We start from the raw sequence: 21,053 nt of genomic DNA, 5'->3' as shown, positions 1-21,053 counted from the left end.
AGGCAGAGTTGCGTAGATTAAGCAATGTAAATGTTAATTAAAAGCGTTGGAGAAGGAAATCACACAATCACTCTGCATTAGCATGTGAGCTCCAGGCCTAATCACCATGTAGCAAGGGAAAGCCTTTCTAAGGGAAAAGCAAGCGGGAAGCAGAGCCCAGGCTTGGGAAAGGGAAAAGAGAGAGTCAGATTTCTTACTGCTGCTTCCTGTCCTCACCCCTTCCACATCCTCCTCGGGGCCCAGGAGACAGGAATAGCAGCCTTTAACAAAGAAGGGCAGAAGTTGATGCTGATACACACTTTATGCTACTGCAGCCTAGAGAGGCTCTGTGGCCACTGTGCCAGCCAGCTGCAAGGCTGAAGCAGCAACGAAAGATCCCGATGAACAAAACCTCTGCTTCCCTGTCTTGTGTTTTTATTTCACAGATGCTTCTGTTATTGCAAATACACGTATTTCACCATGACTAGAATGCATAAAGAGCTTCTGCCCAGGACAGTCGAGCAGGCTTCGCAGACCATGGTCACGGCCCCCACTCCAGGTTGACAAGCAGAATGAGGCCACGCTTGTGCATGTAAGTTTGCATGCCCTGTGGTGCTCGGGGGCACACCTTCATTAAACACAAGAAGTTCAGGGACACTGGCTACGAGGCTTCTGGGACCTGGTCTCTCTCAGCAACTGTGTGAAAGCTGCAGAAAGTGACTACCTGGAGTGTCAGCCTTGCTTACAGGTCATGTTCAGGCGTATCGTTTTGAAGTCTGCTGTAGCCGTATGGAATATTGTCTGTGTTCCCCCATGGATGGATTCAGGCTATTAAAGCCTGTAAGATTAAGAGCTGTATTTGCATTCAGTACAGCTGAAGGAAAGACTTGGTTATGATTTAATTAAAGGTAATAAATTCCCCCATCCAAATCTGTCCTCATGTGACTACCAGTACTCCAGTACTTTTGCATAAGTATAGGCTAAAGCAGCAGAGATGTGTTTTGTTTTTTTTTTTTATAACCACACAAAGCAAAAACACTCCAGCACAAACACACTTTATTTTCATCAGCTAAAAGAACACAGACTATGACTGTAGCAGTATCAAGTTATTTCACGAGAACCTAGTTTCCGAACTACTCGTCGGACAGGCCCAGCAGCAATACTTCTTGTTCAGGACGTTCCTAGGGGCTGTAACAGCACCACGTCTCCCACTCCCTGCCCCACATCCCTCATAATGCGCTCTGTGCTTGCTCTGCAGTTCGATGCAGCAGTCAGCTGAAACAGCATTAAGAAATGGAGAGCTGGGCACATCACCAAGTTGAAATGCTCCCTCTTGGTAAAACGAGTGGAGTGAAAAACATTGTGTCACATCACCAGCTTTTTAGAGATTAAATCTAGCATGTGCCAACGTGCCTAACAGCAACCTGTCACTGAAGTCCAGAGAAACTCAGCTTCCCAAGTGAATGCATCTTCAAGATCAGCTCACACCTCCTACACGCCCTCTTAGGAGTTGCCCAGTTATCCTACATTTTACCCAGAAAGCAGAAACACTCCCAGCATACTAAGACATGTTTTCATATAGGTCTCACTAAGAAGACACCAAAGTTTAACGTGTCATCAATAAGCTAGGTGTTTATACACTTGCTGCCTTTTCCAAGTGCTATCTGCAGGTATTAGAACAATAAACTAAGAACGCTAAAGTAGGCTTTGCAGTAAGAGCCTTAGAAGCACCAGATACTGTGAGCTACCAGTTTCAAGGACTTCTTCAGCTTCCCATAAAGAATCTGACAATCTTGAAGCACTTCCATATTCTAGTATACATTTAGTCCTTCAGCTTGCTAGGGTACACTGCTTGGATCTACACCAAACTGCTTAAGATTTCTCTGTCTATCAATGTTCATATGACTTCAGCTCCTTGAGTGCTGCAGTTGGTAAGAACGTTGGTGAGAAGGCAGGCGCAAGAGCCGAGCATCCCCATGGAGAGCTGGCAGCAGCGAAGGAGAGGGGCACGCGCATCCTCAGAGCAGCTGGGCTGTACCCAGCGGGGCTGCAGGGCAGGATGCCCCCCTTTGAAATGTACACACCACGTGGATAGATAGCACAACAGTAAGAGCAGATCCTCATAGTTGTGGCATCTTGTGTTAACCCGGGGAAAGGCAGTTAGTCTTGCATTTAGATGGGGCAGGTCAACCTCTGGTTAACTGCTGGGATCCACCTGGGATAAATTTTAGCCACTGAGTGACTGTGCTGTGTGTGTCAACGCTTTAATTTCCCATTCATTTGCATCCTTTTACCATTAAAAAGGCAGGAAACAAGCACACTGAAATAGTATGCCTTTTCTCTATTAATCACCAACTGTGTTAAATTATCTGGACAAGAACACCAACACTTTGTCACCATCTCTAGAGACATTACAGTAGTTCTAGTTCTACATGCAGCCGAAGGACAGGTGGCCTTTTTTTTTTTTTTTTTTTTGAAGTTTGCTCCAAAACCAATACCGACACCTTCCTCCTCACCTCAGCCCTGTCCCCCAGACCCTGCCTGGGTCATCCTTGCATTCACCTAAAACAAAAAGTTGAGTTTGAATCCTGCCTTCACTTAGGCAGCTCAAGTGATTACAGGATTTGAAGTTAAAGAAAGACTTGAGCTTCCTGTCTTTCTTCCTGCACATTAAAGAAGTTCAGGGACAGTTACTTACTACTAACTTCCATATTCCAGTGTAGTAGAGAAAAGGATGAGGGAGTTCACAAACTACAAGAAATAAAATTATCAGGCAAATCAAAATCCAGAGGGACTCCACAGCTCCCACAGGTAAATACTGAAGACTTTTTTTATGTCAAATCAGGAAAGCAAACTGTTGCGTAAATCCATGTGCTTTGTGCTTTTACATGAATTTTTTAAATACAAGTCTGAAATAGGTTGTCACCTCCCAGGTCAGTGATACATCCCTTTGTCATGACATTGGTTTCAACATCAGGTAAAAGCCCAAATCCTAGCGTGGGATTTTAACTTGCTGTAGCCATCTGTTTCAAGAGGATTATATGGATTTTTTTAAAGTGCTAGACATGTTAAATATAGCAGACAGTGGTTTCAAATGCTTTTTCAGCTACCTTGTGTTAAAAATACCACCTAAGCTTGAAAGTCAAAGATACATGACCCTATAAATCTGCTGTGCCCATTGATGTCCTGTGATATCTTAAAAACCCACAAACATAATATTCTAAAAATAGGTAAGTACAAATAGCAGCCATTTATTAACACCTCCACATTTGTTTTTCTTGCCCACAGGAAGCATATAGAATACCAGCGAAGCTTCAGCTATGCACAGGATTTCATTTAAGAGTATAATTTCCAAAATGGTACAATTTAAAAAGGTAACTTAATGCTGAAGTTTTCCAAAGAACATTTGTTACCAAATCAAAGTGTCGTTTTGCTTCATGCACTTACCGCACACTTGCAAAGAACAACAAGCTGCGTACTCATTTCATTCAGGTGACTGAATAAATATCTTTTTTTCCTAATATGTTCTGCTGCTGAGCAACATGAGTATTTCAAGTCTTCTGTTGCTTAGAGAAGAAAAAAAAATCCATACACAAAAAGACTAATTTTGGTTCCTTTGCTTCAGATGCCTGAAACAGATCAGCTTTCTGCCTGAGTTGGCACTTGTTCTGCATACATTGGGAAAAAATGTCTTTCATCCTGTCTCTATAGACAAAGAAAAGAGCAATCGACTACACCACCCATACTCTGATCTACAGATTTGTATTTTATTTTACTTTATTGCTTTTTGTCCAAGGAACCTGTAGATCTTTTTGTAGGAAAAAGGAAGGAAAGAAGCATTATCAGTCCCATTTAATCAAAGAGTTTGTTCAGTTATTTGGGGTGCACAGTGGGCTTCTCACCCTACTAACATCACACCGCTCTAACCCTGACTGAGAATGGTTCAAGTGAAGCTAGACTCCGCTACACAATTCCTCATTTTGAGAGGTAACAACAAAGAGCCAAACCTTCTGTTTCATAGTAATGGCACCTTCAGCTGCCCCTGCACAATGCCATCTTTCTGTTTGTATGGATCTGCCTCGCAACTGTGCAGCAGGAAGAAATGGGGGAAAGGAGGAGAAACTCTAGGAAATACATTCACAAGAACATTTCTGTGTGAAAATCTATTCCACGTCTTTTATTTTTTTTTCCTCCTTCTTGCATCATTTTGCACATTCTTGGCTTCTGCTTTTATTTCTCATTTACAAATTTTCATCCCTGTACCTACATTTTCAAAACCGTAGCAAGTCTGGTTCTATTACACTGCTTACAAGTACATCACAGCAGAGGATAATAGCGAGAGGAGTCTAACACCTCACTTCGTAGTATTTTCTTATAAGAAGTACTGAAGAAATTGATACCAGCCCCATATTTATCTTTCATAATAGAAAAGCCCCTCCCCCCCCAACAGGAATTTCCTGTTTAATTAGGTAATTCAATTATTATGTTCCAGTTTATTTTGAAAAATAACCAGTTAAAGGAATTATATCAACGTAAAGTCTAGCAGCCTAAAGGCTTGCTCTGTTTTCTATCCATTCTCCGATCAAAGACGTATAACAAAACCCTGTCTCTGTTTACATCCTTCAATGTTTTTTTATTACACCAGACTTCCATATCTATATTGCGACATTATCTGATTGCTGCAGAATTCCACTGCTTTTGCAACCAACATTAGTAATTCAGACAAACTCATTTTCCAAAGACTTTGGCAGTGATACAACAGATTAAAGCCTTTCCCATCTGAAGGTCCTACTTACACGGAAATGCGGGTGGTGGTCTCAGCTTACGGCCATGGTTTGTTCACCTCCCAGCTACTCCGCAGCCCAGCATCCCCTTGCTTCCCTGCCTAAATCCTCCATTCCCAAGAGGAAAAGCCTACAACCTAAGCTCAAGAATTAAAACAGGAGATTCTTGTAACCATCAGGGCAAAAATCCAAGTGTATATGTAGACTAATGAGTTATTAGATAGTGCTAGCAATCCTTTATTTCCAGGAGCACTAAGTTTCACCACCCTCCCTTAACCAAAGGCATCAAAAAAAAAAACCCCTCCAGATAATTCACTGTCGTAATTTGATTTGGAGATTATTAAAGAAGTTTCCACTCAATCCACTTCCAGAACAAGGCTGATATGACAGCCATGATTTATGCAGATGGCAGTGGCAGACATCAGATCAGGCACCACAACACAAAGCTATACCTGGAGCTGCTGCCCCCTCCATGTCCAGCTCCATTGCTGGCTTCCACCTCTCCACATCAGCTCCAGAGCCCTGCATGCCAGGCACCAATGGACAAAAACAAAGAAACAAACAAAGATACACAAACACACAAAATAAACACTGCTGCAGCTGGCATCAGGGGTACAGAAGGCAACACCACAAAGGGAAATAAGGGCTCGGTGATAGCGTTGTACATATAAAATGTGACAGCATCAAGCCAATATTAAATATCAGGCTACTTTTAGGTATGTTAAGTAGCACTTGCCATAGCACAGGAAAAAGGAAATTGAATATACTCATAATAATGAATCAAATGCATTTTCTTTTATTATTTCAGGGACAGCTGACAGCAAACGAAACAGGCCCCAAGATGGCACAGCCCACAGTTTATGGCAGAACAGCTCTGCCTGAGAGCTTACAGAGTAAACACACCAGGCAATCACTGAAGAGGAAAACAGGCATGCTGCATGACAAAATGAGATAGCAAAAAAAGCATCTTCATCCAAGAGAGCAAATTTACTCGTTTTTAAATAATTTTGCTAGGCTTAGTCACCAGAAAATAAGCTAAGTGCAAATAAATGGAAAAAACACAAAATAATACTCTTGCTTCCATGCTCTGCATGTACAAACTTGAATAACTAAAAAGACTAAGAGTTGCAAGTTGCAAAATCTCTGCTAATTCCTCATGGGGAGTAACTCCTCTCACAGAGCCTTCTCACCGCAGAACATCCTTCTCCAGTTGTCTTGCCCAGGGCAGCTGAAGAAAAGGAAATGTTCTCATACCAAAGTTACTAAAACACAACATCCTAGCCCCAAAAAAACTGTAGCTGTTTTTGCAACCACAGTCCTTCACTTATATAAAAGATTTCATTACAGATAGGCAGGTCTCTTCCTGTTTTGCATATTACCATCTTCTGTATCACTCAGTCTCACAAATTTGACGTTAAAATGCATTAAACTGACTGCACGGTGTTGTTAGCAAGTAGATATCTACACTGTATAGCCAAAGTATGCCTATTTAGAGTCCGGAGTCGACTAAAAGACGTCTGGTGCTTTCGAAAACAACCAGTATTATGTAGAAAGTTATACAAAGCAGATACTGAAGGAAGACAATAATTCATTCAAGTTTATCGTGCTTTTCAAACAGAATGGTGACATATCATCAAAACAGTCCCTTTCGAACTACAAAACATCCCCAAATAACTTTGCTGCTTACTGTTATCAGTGACTGCATAAACCTCCCATTAGATAATGCATCCTAGAAAATCAAAATGCAAAGATCACTGCACTCAGATTACTCTTCCCCAACCCCCTTATCACATCAGACTCTTTAAAAATTAATCAGAAATGAAAGTAAATAGGGAAAAAGAGTAAATGCACTCCCTGGCTAGAGATAACTGAGTTTTCTCTTTAAAAATTCTAATTGGGAAGCCATTTGAAAGGATTATTGCTGGAAATATGAAGGGTGAGCTGCTTACCTATTTCATCCATTATATTCAGTACTGTACATTCGCTAGCACTGCAGACGTCTACTGCGAGTCCATAGCATGATCCGTATCACGTCATATGCACGACTTCACTCAGCCTCCCACCCTACATTTAAAAAAATTCAGGCTGGCAATTATGCGAGCTGGGAGGAGAAAGAAGGAGACTTCACGGAAAGAAAAGGTGCAGCTTCAGGAACTGTGAAAGCGCATACCATCAAAATAGCCCTTTCAGGTCAAATCTGACCCGCTCTCACCATTTCTGGCCCAACAACTGATCAAAACGGAGTTGGCCACATCCACAGCATCATGAGATTATATACGAGGGCGGGGAGGGGGAGAAGTCTGCTGAGTACTTCCCTGTGCTCTGCGTCAATAGATTTGGGCTTAGCCCCTGCTAAGCAGCTCAAGCCACCGGTTATTGGTGCTGGCAGCTGCCTACCACACTGCCCCACTTCCATTGCGCCGCATGCAGCTGGGAGGGAGGCCGCGGCCGGCCAGCTCCAGCCTGCCTCCAAGTAACATGGAGAAGTAGGGCAGCGGAGCCTCCACGTTTGCCTTGGACGGACCTTCAGCCTTTTAAAATGACTCCCTGAAAATTCAGACAGCTTTGTGCAAGGATCACCTCACAGCAATACTAAGAAACCTGAGATGCATTTCAAGATAAATTAAGATGGAATCTTGTGCTTGCGAAGGATTTTTGCACATGTACACATGCAGATTGCTCTTTTAGGTATTTCCAAGATTTTAGTATTGCAGCTTTATGTCACCTGGCATTTCATGGGCATTGGCAATTCTTGACATCCTTCTACTGGCTTGATAACAAATGAGCTTTTTCACATAGCACAGTGCAGTCACTAATGTCAATACTTTGTCCACTGCTTAGCAAGTCAGTTACCAGCAACTTGACAATGGCTACATTACTTTCTTCATCCTCGGGAAAAAAAAGCTAACAGTATTCAATCCAAACTAAAAAAATACCTGTGCTAGAATGTCATGTTTTCCATGTGGTGTTTTACATATAAGTATTTTACACCTTACAGTGCAAAGTATTATGGCTAAACATAATTCTCTTATGAGATTCCCTTATTATGAAGATTCAAGTACGTAACAAAATAATAAAAAATGGATTTGGCACACCAAGAAGCTGGTGACAGCTTTAGACCTCCCATTTCAACACCTTCAGCATTACAAACACGCTGGCTCCACAGAGTTTGTTAGAACAAAACTGCTGCTCGGAGCGGCACAGGAGGGCTACCTGCCGCGGGCGCTGCGCCTGCTGCCCCACAGCAGTGCCCTCAGGAAGGCCGCAGCGGTCAGAGCTCGGGCCTGGCACAGTGCTGGGGGCCCGGTGCTGCCACAGCCTTCCACCGACCCATCACCAGCGACAGCCCCCAGAGCTCTAACCCCACCTCACCTCTCAGTGCTCGGATCCAGGCCTTTACCTGGAAGCGCTTCTGTCCTCAGCCCTTTGTAGCGTCTCATTTATTCAAATTGCTGGCTCTCTGGTGCAAACCTTCTTCTTCAGCACTGCAACTGGTACAACTGGGCCCCAGTTTTGGCTGGAGGACCTGGTTACCCCATGGCCGAAAGGAGAACTGAGGCTCCAGAGCCCTTCCTGTGAGATTCGAAGCCTGAAGCTGCTTGGTTTTGTGGAACACTAGGGAGGCAGATTGCTAAACACTCTGTTTTGAGCTTGCAACTCAAATTACAGAGCGTAAGCATCAATTATCTTTGATTATTAATACTGAAGATTAATTACAATTAATTCTACCATCCTTGTTCTGATGATGAGCAGGTAACTTGCTCTGCGAGAGGTCCCCCTGAGGTACAGCACCTATTAAAGGATGGGAAGCAAACAAACAAAAACACTCTAAAGAAAACACAACAAGCTCATTCAGAACACGTCCAAAAATAAAACCCCACCGATGTTCTGTAAAACAGAACTAAAAGAGAGAACAGGTTAAACCAACCCCTTTGCTACAGTGCTTCTAAAAATAAAAGCCAGTGTTTGTGTATTCTGATACATTCACATTGCTGTTTGAATCATAAGGCCTGAGGACGTAAAAGCTATTCTCTTACGGACACGTAGGGTAAATTAACTTGCTAATTCACCCCCTAATGCACAGTCCACTGAGCACACAATTACATAAAAAAGGAAAATGAAATTTTGTGCAGTCAATCAGATTAATTTGTTTGCTTTGTAACATTATGTAGAAAGCTTTTTTTTTTTTTAAATACTGATAAGTACATATACATTTTTATTTTTTATTTTTTAAACCAAACCGCATCATTCATCCTTAAATGAGTCACATGCACAGCACGTATGCACGGAGCATATGCCATCCTTCCCTAGCACTGCCAGACAAAAGCTACATTGCCAAAAATAGCCACACAGCGTGCTAGAGCTGCTGCAGGATGCCCTAGATACATTTAGGCCAGGAAGACCGAGCAGCCCTGCCGCAAGGAAGGGTTAGACGCTAGCCTTCATAATGGGCCAGGACTGGAAAGAGGGAAGAAGCTGAATTTATACCTTTGAAGTTAATTTTTAATAAACGTGATTTAGCTGAGGTTAAAAGGGACAGTCATCTGAAAGCTGTTTCCATGCAGAGCTGGAATGCACATGTATATGCACAAAACGCAAGAGGAAAAGGGTGCATTCAAATACTTAGAATGTGTTGTTTTTATAAAAAGGCCAGGTAAAGACAAAGGCACTTGGATTTTGTTCTAGTATTATACAGAGCTGACTGTACAGGAGTACAGTCTGAAGCTTGATGGATGTTTTCTTTATTCAGTTTCGTAATTTTTTATGTTTAATGGGGTTTCTTCATAATTTCTCTTTCTGCAGAGATTAGGAAAAGCTAACGGCTGACGTTTTTCCACTTCAGGTAAGACCAGGTAAGAAGCTGGAAGAGCTAAATAAGTCAGGACCGGTGTGGTAAGTGTTCAGAGGGACCAAAGATGGGTCACGTGCCTCAGAGTGCCAGTCCGGCCCCTCAGCCCCTCCTCAAACATCAGGCTAACCCATGGTTTGTCTTCTCCAGCACCCCAGTGCTCCACCGAGTGCGTTGGAGGCAGCCCCTCGAGCTGAGGAGAGGAGTGCCCCAGCTCCATGGCAAGAGGCACAGGGCAGAGGACAGCAGCCTGTGGCTCTGGCACTACCTCTGCGTCACCTCCTGGACAAAGGGAGTGCAGGCTGGGCAAAGAGATCGCTGCCTGTATCAACTGACCGAGACAAAATGGATTTCCCTGGATTAGCAGGGGATTGCCCTCCACAGGCAGGCAAGGCTTCACCTTCAGGTGAAGCAGGAGGAAAATGAGTACAGCCTCCACCTGCAGCCCTCATGGCTAACCAGCAGGCCTTGCCGCAGGCCTGTCACTAGAAGGGCACACGCGTTACCAGCCTTTCTTCATCTCTGGAGACTGTGCCCTCCAGGCTGCCTGGGATCATTGCAAACAGGAACAGGAGGGATTCGACTTCTCTTTAGCTCTCTGAGACAGTCTAGGGCTCCCATGTGCTAAAGTTCAGCCTTTAAAGTGTAAACATTAACCTACATTATCACAGCTTTTATCCTGCCCTCATAAAAGCAGCAGTACGATGGCAGCACTGTATTTGCTTAGTGGGCAAGCTACCGTTTCAGCTCAATGCTTAACTTTCCAGACTTAACTTCTGTGAAGGTACGGCACTGAAAGTGTTGAACAGACACGAAGAGAAAGAACGGGAAATCATCCACGGGGCTGGCAGGAGCTGTTGCTCCCGTTGGCCTGCATTTCTGACACAGCTACCATGGGCCTAGTGCAGCACAGATGGAGAAGGAGGAAGCTGCTTCGGCACAAACCTGTCTACACAAAGAAAGAGAAAGGGGGCTTGGGAAAAGATCTAAAATACCAGAAAACCTGAGAATACCTGAAAAAAAAAATCAAGGATACACTTTGCTGTCTATTTTTCACTCCAACTCCCTTTAAAGCAGTATAAAAGATTCTAGACATAGCATCTTAAAAACACTGTAAGTAAGGAAATCTATTTGTCCTTGTGAAGTTCCCTTCACATTTCAGCCTACTGGTATTCATCAAAGACGCTGATAATGCGTTGCTTGACACAGTATTTAGGAACTTGGTCTCCCATTTTCTAAGCCTAAACCTGCTATTGGTGAGGAACAGCATAATCCTGTGGAATTAATTAAAAGCAGAAGTGTCACCATTTCCTTTGTGTCTACAAGTATCTCCATAATAAAATAGCCGATCAATTATCTATCATACAAGTCCAGGTTTATTCTTTTTTTCTTCTTTGTTCACTTATCAAAACGTGAATGGATGGCTATTTTTGCATTGCTTAATTTCTGTTGACTACCGGACAGTCAAATTTGCAGGACTGGAAACTCTCTTGACAAAACACATGCTTCCACTGTAGGTCCTCACTGACCTGTACTGACTGTACTGTTAGCTTTACTCCTAGCTTACTGTATGAGTTCTGTCCTTTTATCGTATTCCCTAGAAGAAAAATACGAAAGTTTTAATTGTTGTTGCTTTTTGAAAGAGACTTTGTGAAACTCTTTCTCTCTCAATATATTTATCCTGTGGTAAAAGTCACTCTTCCCTGGATCACACAGGTCCACAGCTGCATGGGTGATGCCCTAGCTCTCAGTAGGGTGATGCCCTAGCTCTCAGCAGCAAGCTAGTACGTAAAGCACCAAGGAGCTCAATTAAATCACAGCACTGGGACTCTCGGAGCAGATCTCATATGTTAAATCACTCCTCTCACCCCAAAGAACATTTTCAGAAAAGAGCTGAGTGTGATGACACAAGACCAAAAAAGAACAATGAAAAGATCCCTTCAGCCATTTTCAGTTAAATCACTTCAAGGGCTGTCCTGGAACAACCTGCTCAAGACATGCTATAGCTAGAACAGGAGAACAGCAGGGTAATTGGCCGGCAGTGAAGGACAGCAGAAGTGCTCCACAGTTCCTGTTCCAGGAAGATGAATAATACATCTTTCTTCTAGTCCTCACAAGCCATTTGCCAGGAACAAGGCTTGTACAGTCTGAGAAGATTCATTGGATGCTCAAGTGAGGTTGTGGAACCTCCCCTCCTTGGAGACCTTCAAATGACCCTCTGTGCCCAACAGTATGATCCAACTGCGCAAAATAACTTTCTTCACCCCACAATTACACATTCAGAACCTGCATCAACTATGCTATTAAGAACCTTAAGATACCAGTTTGGTTTCAAGCATTACTACACTGAAGTGTTACATAGTTGTAAATGTTTGGATTTCAGTCAGTCCTACATTCGCAGAACCCTACTTTAAAAAAAGGAAGCAAACAGCTATTTTGACTAACAAGGACTTCAGTCTGAGATTTGCTTCCCTCCTGTCCCGTGTGCTGAAGGATGAGTGAATTTAAAGATTTACTCCATGTACCTAAGCAACGATGTCTGTTGCACTGTTCAGTAGAAAGCTGTCAGGATAGCCATGGCTTCCACTGTTGAGCAAAAATATGAAACTTTTAGTTGCAAGGAGTTAGCATTAAGCAGTAGAGTATTTATGCTTCATTAGTAAGAATGAAAATAGGGACAGAACCCAGAAGCTTGAAGTGCTGTAATTTTTAGTTAGGTAGTTTTAATAAATTCAAAATATTTGCATTTTGTTACCACCATTTTGCAGTTCCTACAAACGCAGGCTAAAGACGTCAAAAAGGTATTTTCACTGGTATGTTGTTACTGGAAAGGCACAAAAACTTCAGCTAGCAGTTCAGGAGGTATGCTCTTTTCCTTACAAAATGAACACATTTTGCAACATAACTTCTCAGAGTAGTGTCACAAAATGTCATATGTGCACTACGGTGCAGAATCCACACGCCTTGCTGAAGCACTACCACTCACGTTTGTTATAAACCTCTGCACCTACGTGTGACTACACATCCATCGGTTCTTCCAGGAGAATGATCAGGAACTGCACCTCGGGTGCTGGTGCGACTTCCTTCAATAAATTCTCCTTTCTCCTAGGAGACAAAATGCTGCAGAAAGAACAGTCTCTTCTGCATTTAGCAAAGCCGAATGTTTGCCAGCTCTTTGAGGAACAAGCTCTGAATTGAGGAACAAGAACAAGAATTTTAGTAGACAAATTTTAGAAAACACATACTATCAAACACAGCAATTACTCAACCTGTGAAAATAGCCTGAATAACCATGGGACAGTTAATTATTATTTGATTCAGTAGCAAAAGTAGGCACCTCATTACTCTCCAAGATGTTTTTTCAGGTAGTGGGCTGCAGCCAAAGCCTAGTCTCAGAGCAGTGCCTCATTAGCACAAGTTAGAGTGCTTGCACCAAAAAAAAAAACAACACAAGAAAACAAAAAACCCCAAACCTCCCAAGCCTTCAAAGCTAGCCATTGACTTTGGAGATGGGCTCATTATTAAATAATTAAAACTTTAGAAGCCACACACCGAAGTACTGAGTGTACCACTGTTTTGTGATGCCATCTCTAAGGCGCAGGCCAATGGCACCAGCACAATCGCTTTTAGCTTCTGTGTTTGAAAGTGCCAGCTTTATACATGCTGGATGACATCCAAACCCCATCATTTTTAACACCTCCCTCTCTGACTCATGACACACTGCTTGCAGTAAAGTAAATGCAGCAGAGTTGAATTGAGTCTACTCAAGGCCACCACGGCTCAGAAAGCGCGATACCTTGATAGTCGGGCTACACAGCAGTCCATTTAACTCAAAAGATAATAAGAGCTGAGAATCCAAGATTGATGAGAAACTAAAGGTTAGATTAGATGATCCTAGAGGTCTTTTCCAACCTAAATGATTCTGATGTTGTGATTCCACCAGTTTTTTTAAGGCAGCTTCAGGTACTAGAGATACACCTGCCCTTAGAAGTTTTCTGTTCTTTGAGATGGATACTGTACAGTTACTTTCTTTCAAGTAACAATTAGACAACTAATTATTTACTTGCCAAACGCAGTTCAGTTCAATAAATAAGCCAGAGAGACCAAATAAGCAGCATTAAGCACTTTCAGCCCATTAGCATGAGAAAAACTAAGTGCTCTAAGCCTGAAAACGGGAGGTCAAATTCACTACTTCAAAAGAATTACAACGGGGACAAAGTTGGCCGAGCCTTTTTAGTGGTTTTGCACAAGCCTTATCTTAAACTTTCTTGACAAAAAGGACATCTCTAAAATCAACATTCCCCACAGGTAGCACCCCTTCTTATGACAGGCTTAACTCTGCTCTAGCCATAAGTTACACCTAGAAAGGACAGGATGACAGCTCTGCAAATCATTTATGGCTTGGAGAAGAGCAGCCTATTTGGTTACAATCATCCCATGCAATATGTTAAAATCTTCAGGGTCACTAAGTCTTGTTTTTCCTCACACCTTTTTTAATTCTCAGTTTCAACTCCCTTTCAGATAGGGCTTGATTAAAAGACCTTTGGAAAAAGGTTTTAAGAACTATGGAAAGCAGCCTAGATTTTTCAAAGCTCATAAGCTGAAGTGCTTTAGTGGAGCCATAGTGGGTGCCAGCTGATAGCACTGGATGTCTTACTAGCTGTGACAGAAGACTACAAAATTCAGCGCTCACCTAGTTGTTAACTACTACAAGCAGTGCTCTATCTAGTAGGATTTTTCCCCACTGTCTTAGAAGAAAAGTACTTGACTTCTAACAGAGCAAGAAGAGGATCTAGAATGTTGGTCTGCACACTGTGTGTTTCATTTTGCCAAAGCTTGTGATATGATCTATGGAGAGAGAAAGAGAGAGACCCTCACATTGTCCCAATATTTAAGTGTTCCTACTTTGCTTACCTAGAGGGAAAAAAAATGCCTTTGCAATACTCATCTATTTTCTTCCTCAAATAATCAGATTTTAAGTACTGGAATATTTGTCCATGATGGCTTGCAAAGCACCTCTGTCACAGTACGTGGTTGATTTGTTCAACTAACGTATAAGATGTTATCCAGGATTGCACTACTTTACAGTGGCATAAATAAAGGTATTTGGAAGGCAGCTTCAGCATGTGGAACTGGGCAGCAGTATCTGTTATACAACAGGAAAGCCAGATCCCATTGGATTTCCCCATTTAATGACCCAAGAGTGCAAAGCAGAATGAAAGTCTAAGCTATGCCTACAGCGATTTCACAACATCTTTTAATACTTGCACATAGAAAAGTCTTCTCAAAAGGTTTACAGGCAAAAAGCATCATGTTCCCATTTTGTAAAAAACACTTTGTGTTATATATATATATGTTATGCTATGCTACATAGGAAGCAGTTTAGCATGCCATCTAATTAGCATGCCATCTAATTTAAATACCAGAGCAAAATGACAACCAGATCGGTTGGGTCAAAAGAAAAGGAGAAAGTGCTGTACAGAGAATGGGAAGTCGGCGCACTGTTGCTCAGCCACAAGTAATTAAAGCTTCCCTGTCTGGCTGTTTTTCAGAGCAATATTCAATAATCCCTGCTCAGCATGAAATATTCAAGTCAGATGGGAAAGCTCTTATTGTAATCACTGCTGTTAGGAAGTCCTGCAGAAATGAATTTCCCATCCCCAGAGAGGGAAATGGAGATTGTTCCTGTAAAATGCTATTAGATGTGATATTTGTCACAAGAACTTTGATGTGAAAAGAAACAAAAGGCAGTCATTGCAGCACAGCTCTCTGAAGGACTGTTAATCAATACCTGACTTTCCAACAACCAGTCTCAGAAGACAGTTGCTTTATAACTAAAAACACTCCTTCCCCAAGTGAAGAACATGCTTCTGTATGATGCGCTGTAGTTATATTGTTGTTTTCTCTCGCCTTTCATGACTGTTGCTCATTCCCAGCCTCCTCCCTCACTGTACTTTCACATTCAGTGATGAAGTGAGCAGGTCCTCAGGTTGGATGCTGTGTGGCTGAGAATTGGTTGTGAAGGGGGAGGAACAAAAGCTTTCAAAAATATTAAAGCCCCCCCCAATATACATTACAGAATGTTTTGTACACAGGGAAAAAAAATCAGAAGTCTTACTTTGAATTACAGCTGTTGGATCCTGCTGACTCCACAGAGCATCCCATTTATTAGTATGCAGTAATTCTACCAACCCACTTCAGATACTCTACAGCATCATCATAACAAAAAAAGCCTTAGCTCTGGTGAAGGACTGATGATGAGAACAGATGTCACCAACATCACAAACATAACCTTACTCCTCAGGTTGTTCCCTAGCCTGTTTCTTTCTAAAACTATGTTAGCTTACATGGTTTCAGGAGCAGGCATCTCATCTCCGAAGAGACATTCCAAGGGCCGACAAGAGAAAGGTAATGAACAGACGATGGTAACCTCTTTCACTAACGCAGACCCCTTCCTCTTAAAAGTTTCTTACCAGGTAAAGTTTACAAGGGCATTTTTACATTCCCCGTACTTAAAGGAACAAAAAGCAGTACATCTGTCTGAGAACTCTAAAAACTGGCCATTCTGCCAGCACAGCACAGAACACCTTTCTCTGATTTATGGCAAAGAGCTACAGCCTCACCATCTAGGACTAGAGTAGTAGTGAACAAGAGCTTGCTACTGGATCTAGATCTGTTTTGAAACCAAACCTTGAGACAATTTTAAGAAAGTTTCCAAATCAAGGTCTAGAGAAAGGCCAAAGGACAGCACTCTACTCAAAATTTAAGCTGAATTTTCACCGAGTGCTAAAGAGAGCTTCTAGTAGCAGCAAGACACACTGAACTCCTGTTTCTGCCAAGCAGTAGCAGGGCCTGTTTGCAGCATAAATCCCTTCTGTGAAAACCTTGGGATCAGGAGCTGATTCAGCAACTCCAACACACTGCGACCATGGGCATGCTGCCTTCATTCTTCAGGAGGGGAAGATGAGTCCCTCATCCTGTGACCCTAAAAACTCCTGCCTTGGAGTGTTGCTCACTGTGTAGATGCTGCAAACAAGTGAAACCTGTAAGGATAGTGATCAAACAAAAGCCTAATAGAAAGAGGAGGCACCCATAAGCATCACCGTGGTGCGAGGAACACTTTGGCTAGCGTGGGTCAGAGCAGGAATCCAGGTAACTCACGGGGAGAGCGATGCTCACAAAAACTCCCTGAACACAAACTGGCAGCCATTTTGTTACTTCAGTGTGAGAATAACTCGGTGAATAAAAAGCCTGGCGCGGAAGTAAATAAATGCATTATGCAATATTTCTGAAAAAGCAAATTGGAAGTGCGAGAACACACTGAAACGCTGATAACCCAGGCACAGTGTCAGGCACGTGCTGCTTGGTCTGCAGCCTGGTGTTACTGCCAACACCTCGCTCAGCAGCTGGTTGGTGCTGTCCTTTCTGGTTTGCAGATGGCAGCTGCCATCTGCTTTTTCTTCACCCTGCTCCTCTCTTATTTTGCAGTTCAGACTGCAACTAATAATAGTAGGGTAATGTAGCTAGATGGCTGCAGAAGCACGTCTTAGAAACTTTAAGCTCTCTTTCTTTACTGCGGGGAATGAGAGTGAGGTAAACATGCCTTTTGTTTTGGTTTGTTTTTGTTTTCTAGCAACAGGGGATGCACTTAAAATGTAGAAGTAGCATCGTCTAGACTTTGTGTGGACTGGAAGCCTTGGATGGGGTGCACATTCCTCACCTGACATTTCTCAGCGAACTAGCAGTCGCAGTTAAGGAGCAATGGCAAGCAAGAGAGCTCAGCACTTTGTTTTCCACCATGCTGCCACTGCTGCGCTCAGACGTTAGTCGGGAGCTAACTCCACCGACATCACACCGATGTGTCCTCCGAAACAGCTCAGACACGTTTGGTCTCACTCATGGTGCCTCAGCATACGAGCCAAAATTTAGTATTGTAATATTCATTACTGCATTAGTCAGCACGCAGATAATGAGGAAACTGAAAAAGAAAAAAAAAAAAAACTAAAATTGGCTGCATAAATGAGTGATTCCTCATGTCAAGGGCGGGTAACTGGATAAACCTGAACTTCCAAAACAGCTGTCTGAAAAGCTTTCTGAAACAGAATTGAGAAACAAGAGCTTTGTGTGCTCAGATGCAACAGTGTGAACCACGTTCAGTCAGCCGTTCCCTAATAAAACTTGCTCGTGCAGGAGTTTAAAGCGAAGCTGAAAAAGATTTGGAACTCAAGAAAGGAAAAATCGAGCCTTCCAGCAAACTTACTGATAGGTTTTAGGATGTTATGAGATTTTTAATTAGTTGAAAACAGGACTCTTCACAGGAGGTTTTACTAGTCAGAGGGGCTCACCTCAAGGCACCAGCACTACAATCATACTCCCAACAATCAAATCAAAATTCAGAAATGTTATTTTTACAAGTATGTTATTCTGCTTCCTCACTCCTTTTCCTCATCTCCTCTCACTACACAGGCAATAAAAATTCTTCTTAACGTATTCTGTGCCATCCACTACACCCGGATCCTTCAGAGGCATCCCGCTCCTGACAAGGAGAGGAAGAGCACATCTCTAGTACCACGCACCATGCAGCAGCAGGCAGCTACGGCACAGGGCTGCAACAGGGCTCTTCTGAACACAAAGCTCTACGAGCTGGAGTATTTTTCCTAGCTGCAGGGGACTGCAATGGGCCTCAATCTTGTTCTACGACACTCCAATGCTAAGCTAAAATCATCACCAGATCACAGGGGAGATCTGTATACCTGGCACGGCAGATTGTAGGACAGTTCTCCCTACATCTGCTTCAGATGTACGAAGACAACCCAGAAGAAAGGTGATTGTGAAAGTCAACCTCCATGTGAGGGACTAGGCCAATTAATAGGCTTGTCTGGAGGTTCAGAGTGTAGCAGTATCAGAAAAATAAAGACTGGTGGTAATTCACCTGGCCTTTGCACCATGAATTAACTCTGTAAGTGCATTACTGAGTTCCTTCTGGGACTTCGAGTACCTTGGGTATTTCTCTGGGGTTGTTGAGGTTTGGGGGTAACTCAACTCCTCAGCAAACTGACTCTTCGCTTCCTCTTCCAAGCTGATTTTAAATCTGGCCTCCAAAAGACACTACTGGAAACAATTCACTGAGGTTAAGGAAAAACTGTAAATCCACAACCTGTTCCTGCAGTTGTAAAAATTGCTTAATCCCAACGAGAGACTAAGCAGCAAGGGGAGTAAGAGCTTCATCTGCTGTTCCTCTGACGAGGCTCAGAGTCACTGTGCCTTGTCACGGGAAACTCCCGCCTTCCCCGCAGCCAGCTGTACAGGCACGAGTACCAGAAAAGGAGTGCTCCAGCTAGCTCTGCTGTTCTGAAGGGAAGGACGGACCAACTGCAGGATTCCTATGACTTGCAGTCTGCTGCTTTCTACATGTTGCTTCCCAGCAGTCTCACACACCTGCGCTTGATTTGCTCAAACCTCTTGATTTCAAACCCACTTTCCCTTGTTGTTCCCACCTGCCCAGATCAGAACGCCCCTGACACGAACTCGAAGCTAATCCCTGAAGAACACTGTGTGGCCTCTACAAAGCTAAAGGGCAACCTGGGAAGGCCGGAAGGAAGTCAGAAATACTTCAAGGCACGAACACTCACACTGTCTGCCTGCTTTTGGAGATGCGGCTATGAGGCTGCCGTGCCTCATTATAAAAGGAGGCATCAGCAGAAACAACTGGGAGATCATCTACTTGCCAGCATTAACAAGAGGGAACAATTATTATTTTTAAATGTATCTGGCAAACAATAAGGATTCCAGTGAAGCCACAGAAGGTGTATTCTGCTCCAAACCCAGTAATCAGCTCCGCAGCCCAAACAAAGCAAGACACAGGGCAGCTACATACATACAGATCCATACATCTCCACATACAGATCACTAAGGATGGGGTCTGGGACAATGTGGATGTTCAATGGCTGTCATACTCAAACCTACAAACCAGTGGGATGGGACAGTTTTGTCACTAAATTCACTAAACCAGATTCCACTCCTCTGAACGAGAGAAATACTTGGCCTCAAGCGATGAGGTGTGAAAGCCCAAGTTTTAGAATATTCCCTAATTTCATTGCTGACATTTAACAAGCAAATAAGTGCAGATGAAACATTGCCCACAGCCTCCCTCACCATCATTATACAGGTCTTACCCACAGCCATTAACATCCACTCTGTGCTTCAGCGCAGGTGAAACTCACCTGTGTGAGTTTTTCAAGGAGCATCTGGCTGCAAAAACAGCGCATTGTGAAACACACCTTCCAGGGAGTGAGGGCTGTTCGTTAAAATAGATCAACTTGCATCGATCATCGTGGCACTTGTCCTCCAGACACGTTACTGTTGTGGCCTGGGGTTGGGTAGACTGGGCTAAGTAATTCCTTTGTGTAGCTTTGAAGTGCAATTCATTTCTGAAGAGACTTCTGACAAGGCTCTCTGTCGGGACACTTTCGCACAGAACTCTTAATTCTCAAATACCAGAAAAACAAGTTCTCCAGCTGGAAAGCACAGGTTGAATTTAAAGAAGCGTGGAGGAAAAAAGAAAAAAAAAAAAAAAAAAAAAAAAAGAACAAAAAGTACTCTGTGGGTAGCTGAGTAAGCAGAGAGCATATACGTGTGAGTTTGTGCAAGGGAAACGATGTACTCTGTGACTCTGCTGAGCCCAGCAGTGGGAGGAGGTCCAGCATCACTTGCTCACAACCAGTCTATGCCAGCTCTCCTGAAGCTCTCCACAGTGCGATATGGCAAGCAAAGTTTTCTGTTAAATATAAAGCCAGGCTCCTACCTGGATACAAAGGCAAGTTTGAAGGAGTAAACGGATGCAGCAGTTTCTGAGCAAGCTCACAAAACAGCAAGAGTACCAATATTCTTGATAACACTAAAGCCACAAAGCCACCAGGGGATCTAACTGCAACATTTCTTCACAGAAGGTGTGCTGAGCTATTGTCCCGTTTTCCCGCTACACGTGCAAGCACAGGAGTACCCGGGCTTGGTACCCCAGGCTTTGTAATGCAGCACAGACAGGCCACAGAGGTATTTTTCTTCTTGTTGTCCTCTCATTCCAACTGCATATTACCGTAGTAACGCCTTAAAAAACTTATTTGTGTACTTGCAGGAAAAAAAAAAAAAAAAAAAAAAAAAAAAAGAATGCTACAAGACCACAGAGAACTTCAAGATCCTTGGGTGGATCTACCACTTCCCAGGTTTCCTTCCCTCAGGTAAGAAATGGCTGTAAAACTACACTCCTGTCGCGTGCATCTTCCCCTGAATTGCATTCCCAATTCAGGATTTTTAAAACAACTACTTTTACAGCGATAACAACGAACAAGGAAAAAACTCAGCTGTTTGCTATTAGCCTCGTGTGTGTCTCCTATTGCACAGAACTTTTTTGAGAGTGCTCTGAATTAAATTGATCTCAGATC

The 21,053-nt window shown here is 43.0% G+C and overlaps 1 protein-coding gene across 8 annotated transcripts in view; it reads right to left on the bottom strand.

The window, feature by feature from the left end:
* The window catches only part of MAP7 (microtubule associated protein 7), a 110,792-nt gene that overhangs the window by 73,935 nt on the left and 15,804 nt on the right, over window positions 1–21,053 (bottom strand). Inside the window, exon 1 of one of the 8 annotated variants that reach the window (XM_035320478.1) lies at window positions 6,713–6,827. The exons of the other annotated variants lie outside the window; for them this stretch is intronic. Within the exon in view, the coding sequence (XP_035176369.1) occupies window positions 6,713–6,725 (13 nt within the window). The 5' untranslated portion in view covers window positions 6,726–6,827. Of the gene's footprint in view, window positions 1–6,712; window positions 6,828–21,053 lie in introns of those variants that run through there. 8 annotated transcript variants of the gene reach the window in all.

This window comes from Oxyura jamaicensis, chromosome 3 (genome assembly GCF_011077185.1).
Source record: "Oxyura jamaicensis isolate SHBP4307 breed ruddy duck chromosome 3, BPBGC_Ojam_1.0, whole genome shotgun sequence".
In the NCBI taxonomy this organism is placed as follows: Eukaryota; Metazoa; Chordata; class Aves; order Anseriformes; family Anatidae; genus Oxyura; species Oxyura jamaicensis.
This window is presented reverse-complemented; position numbering and strand designations above follow the sequence as displayed.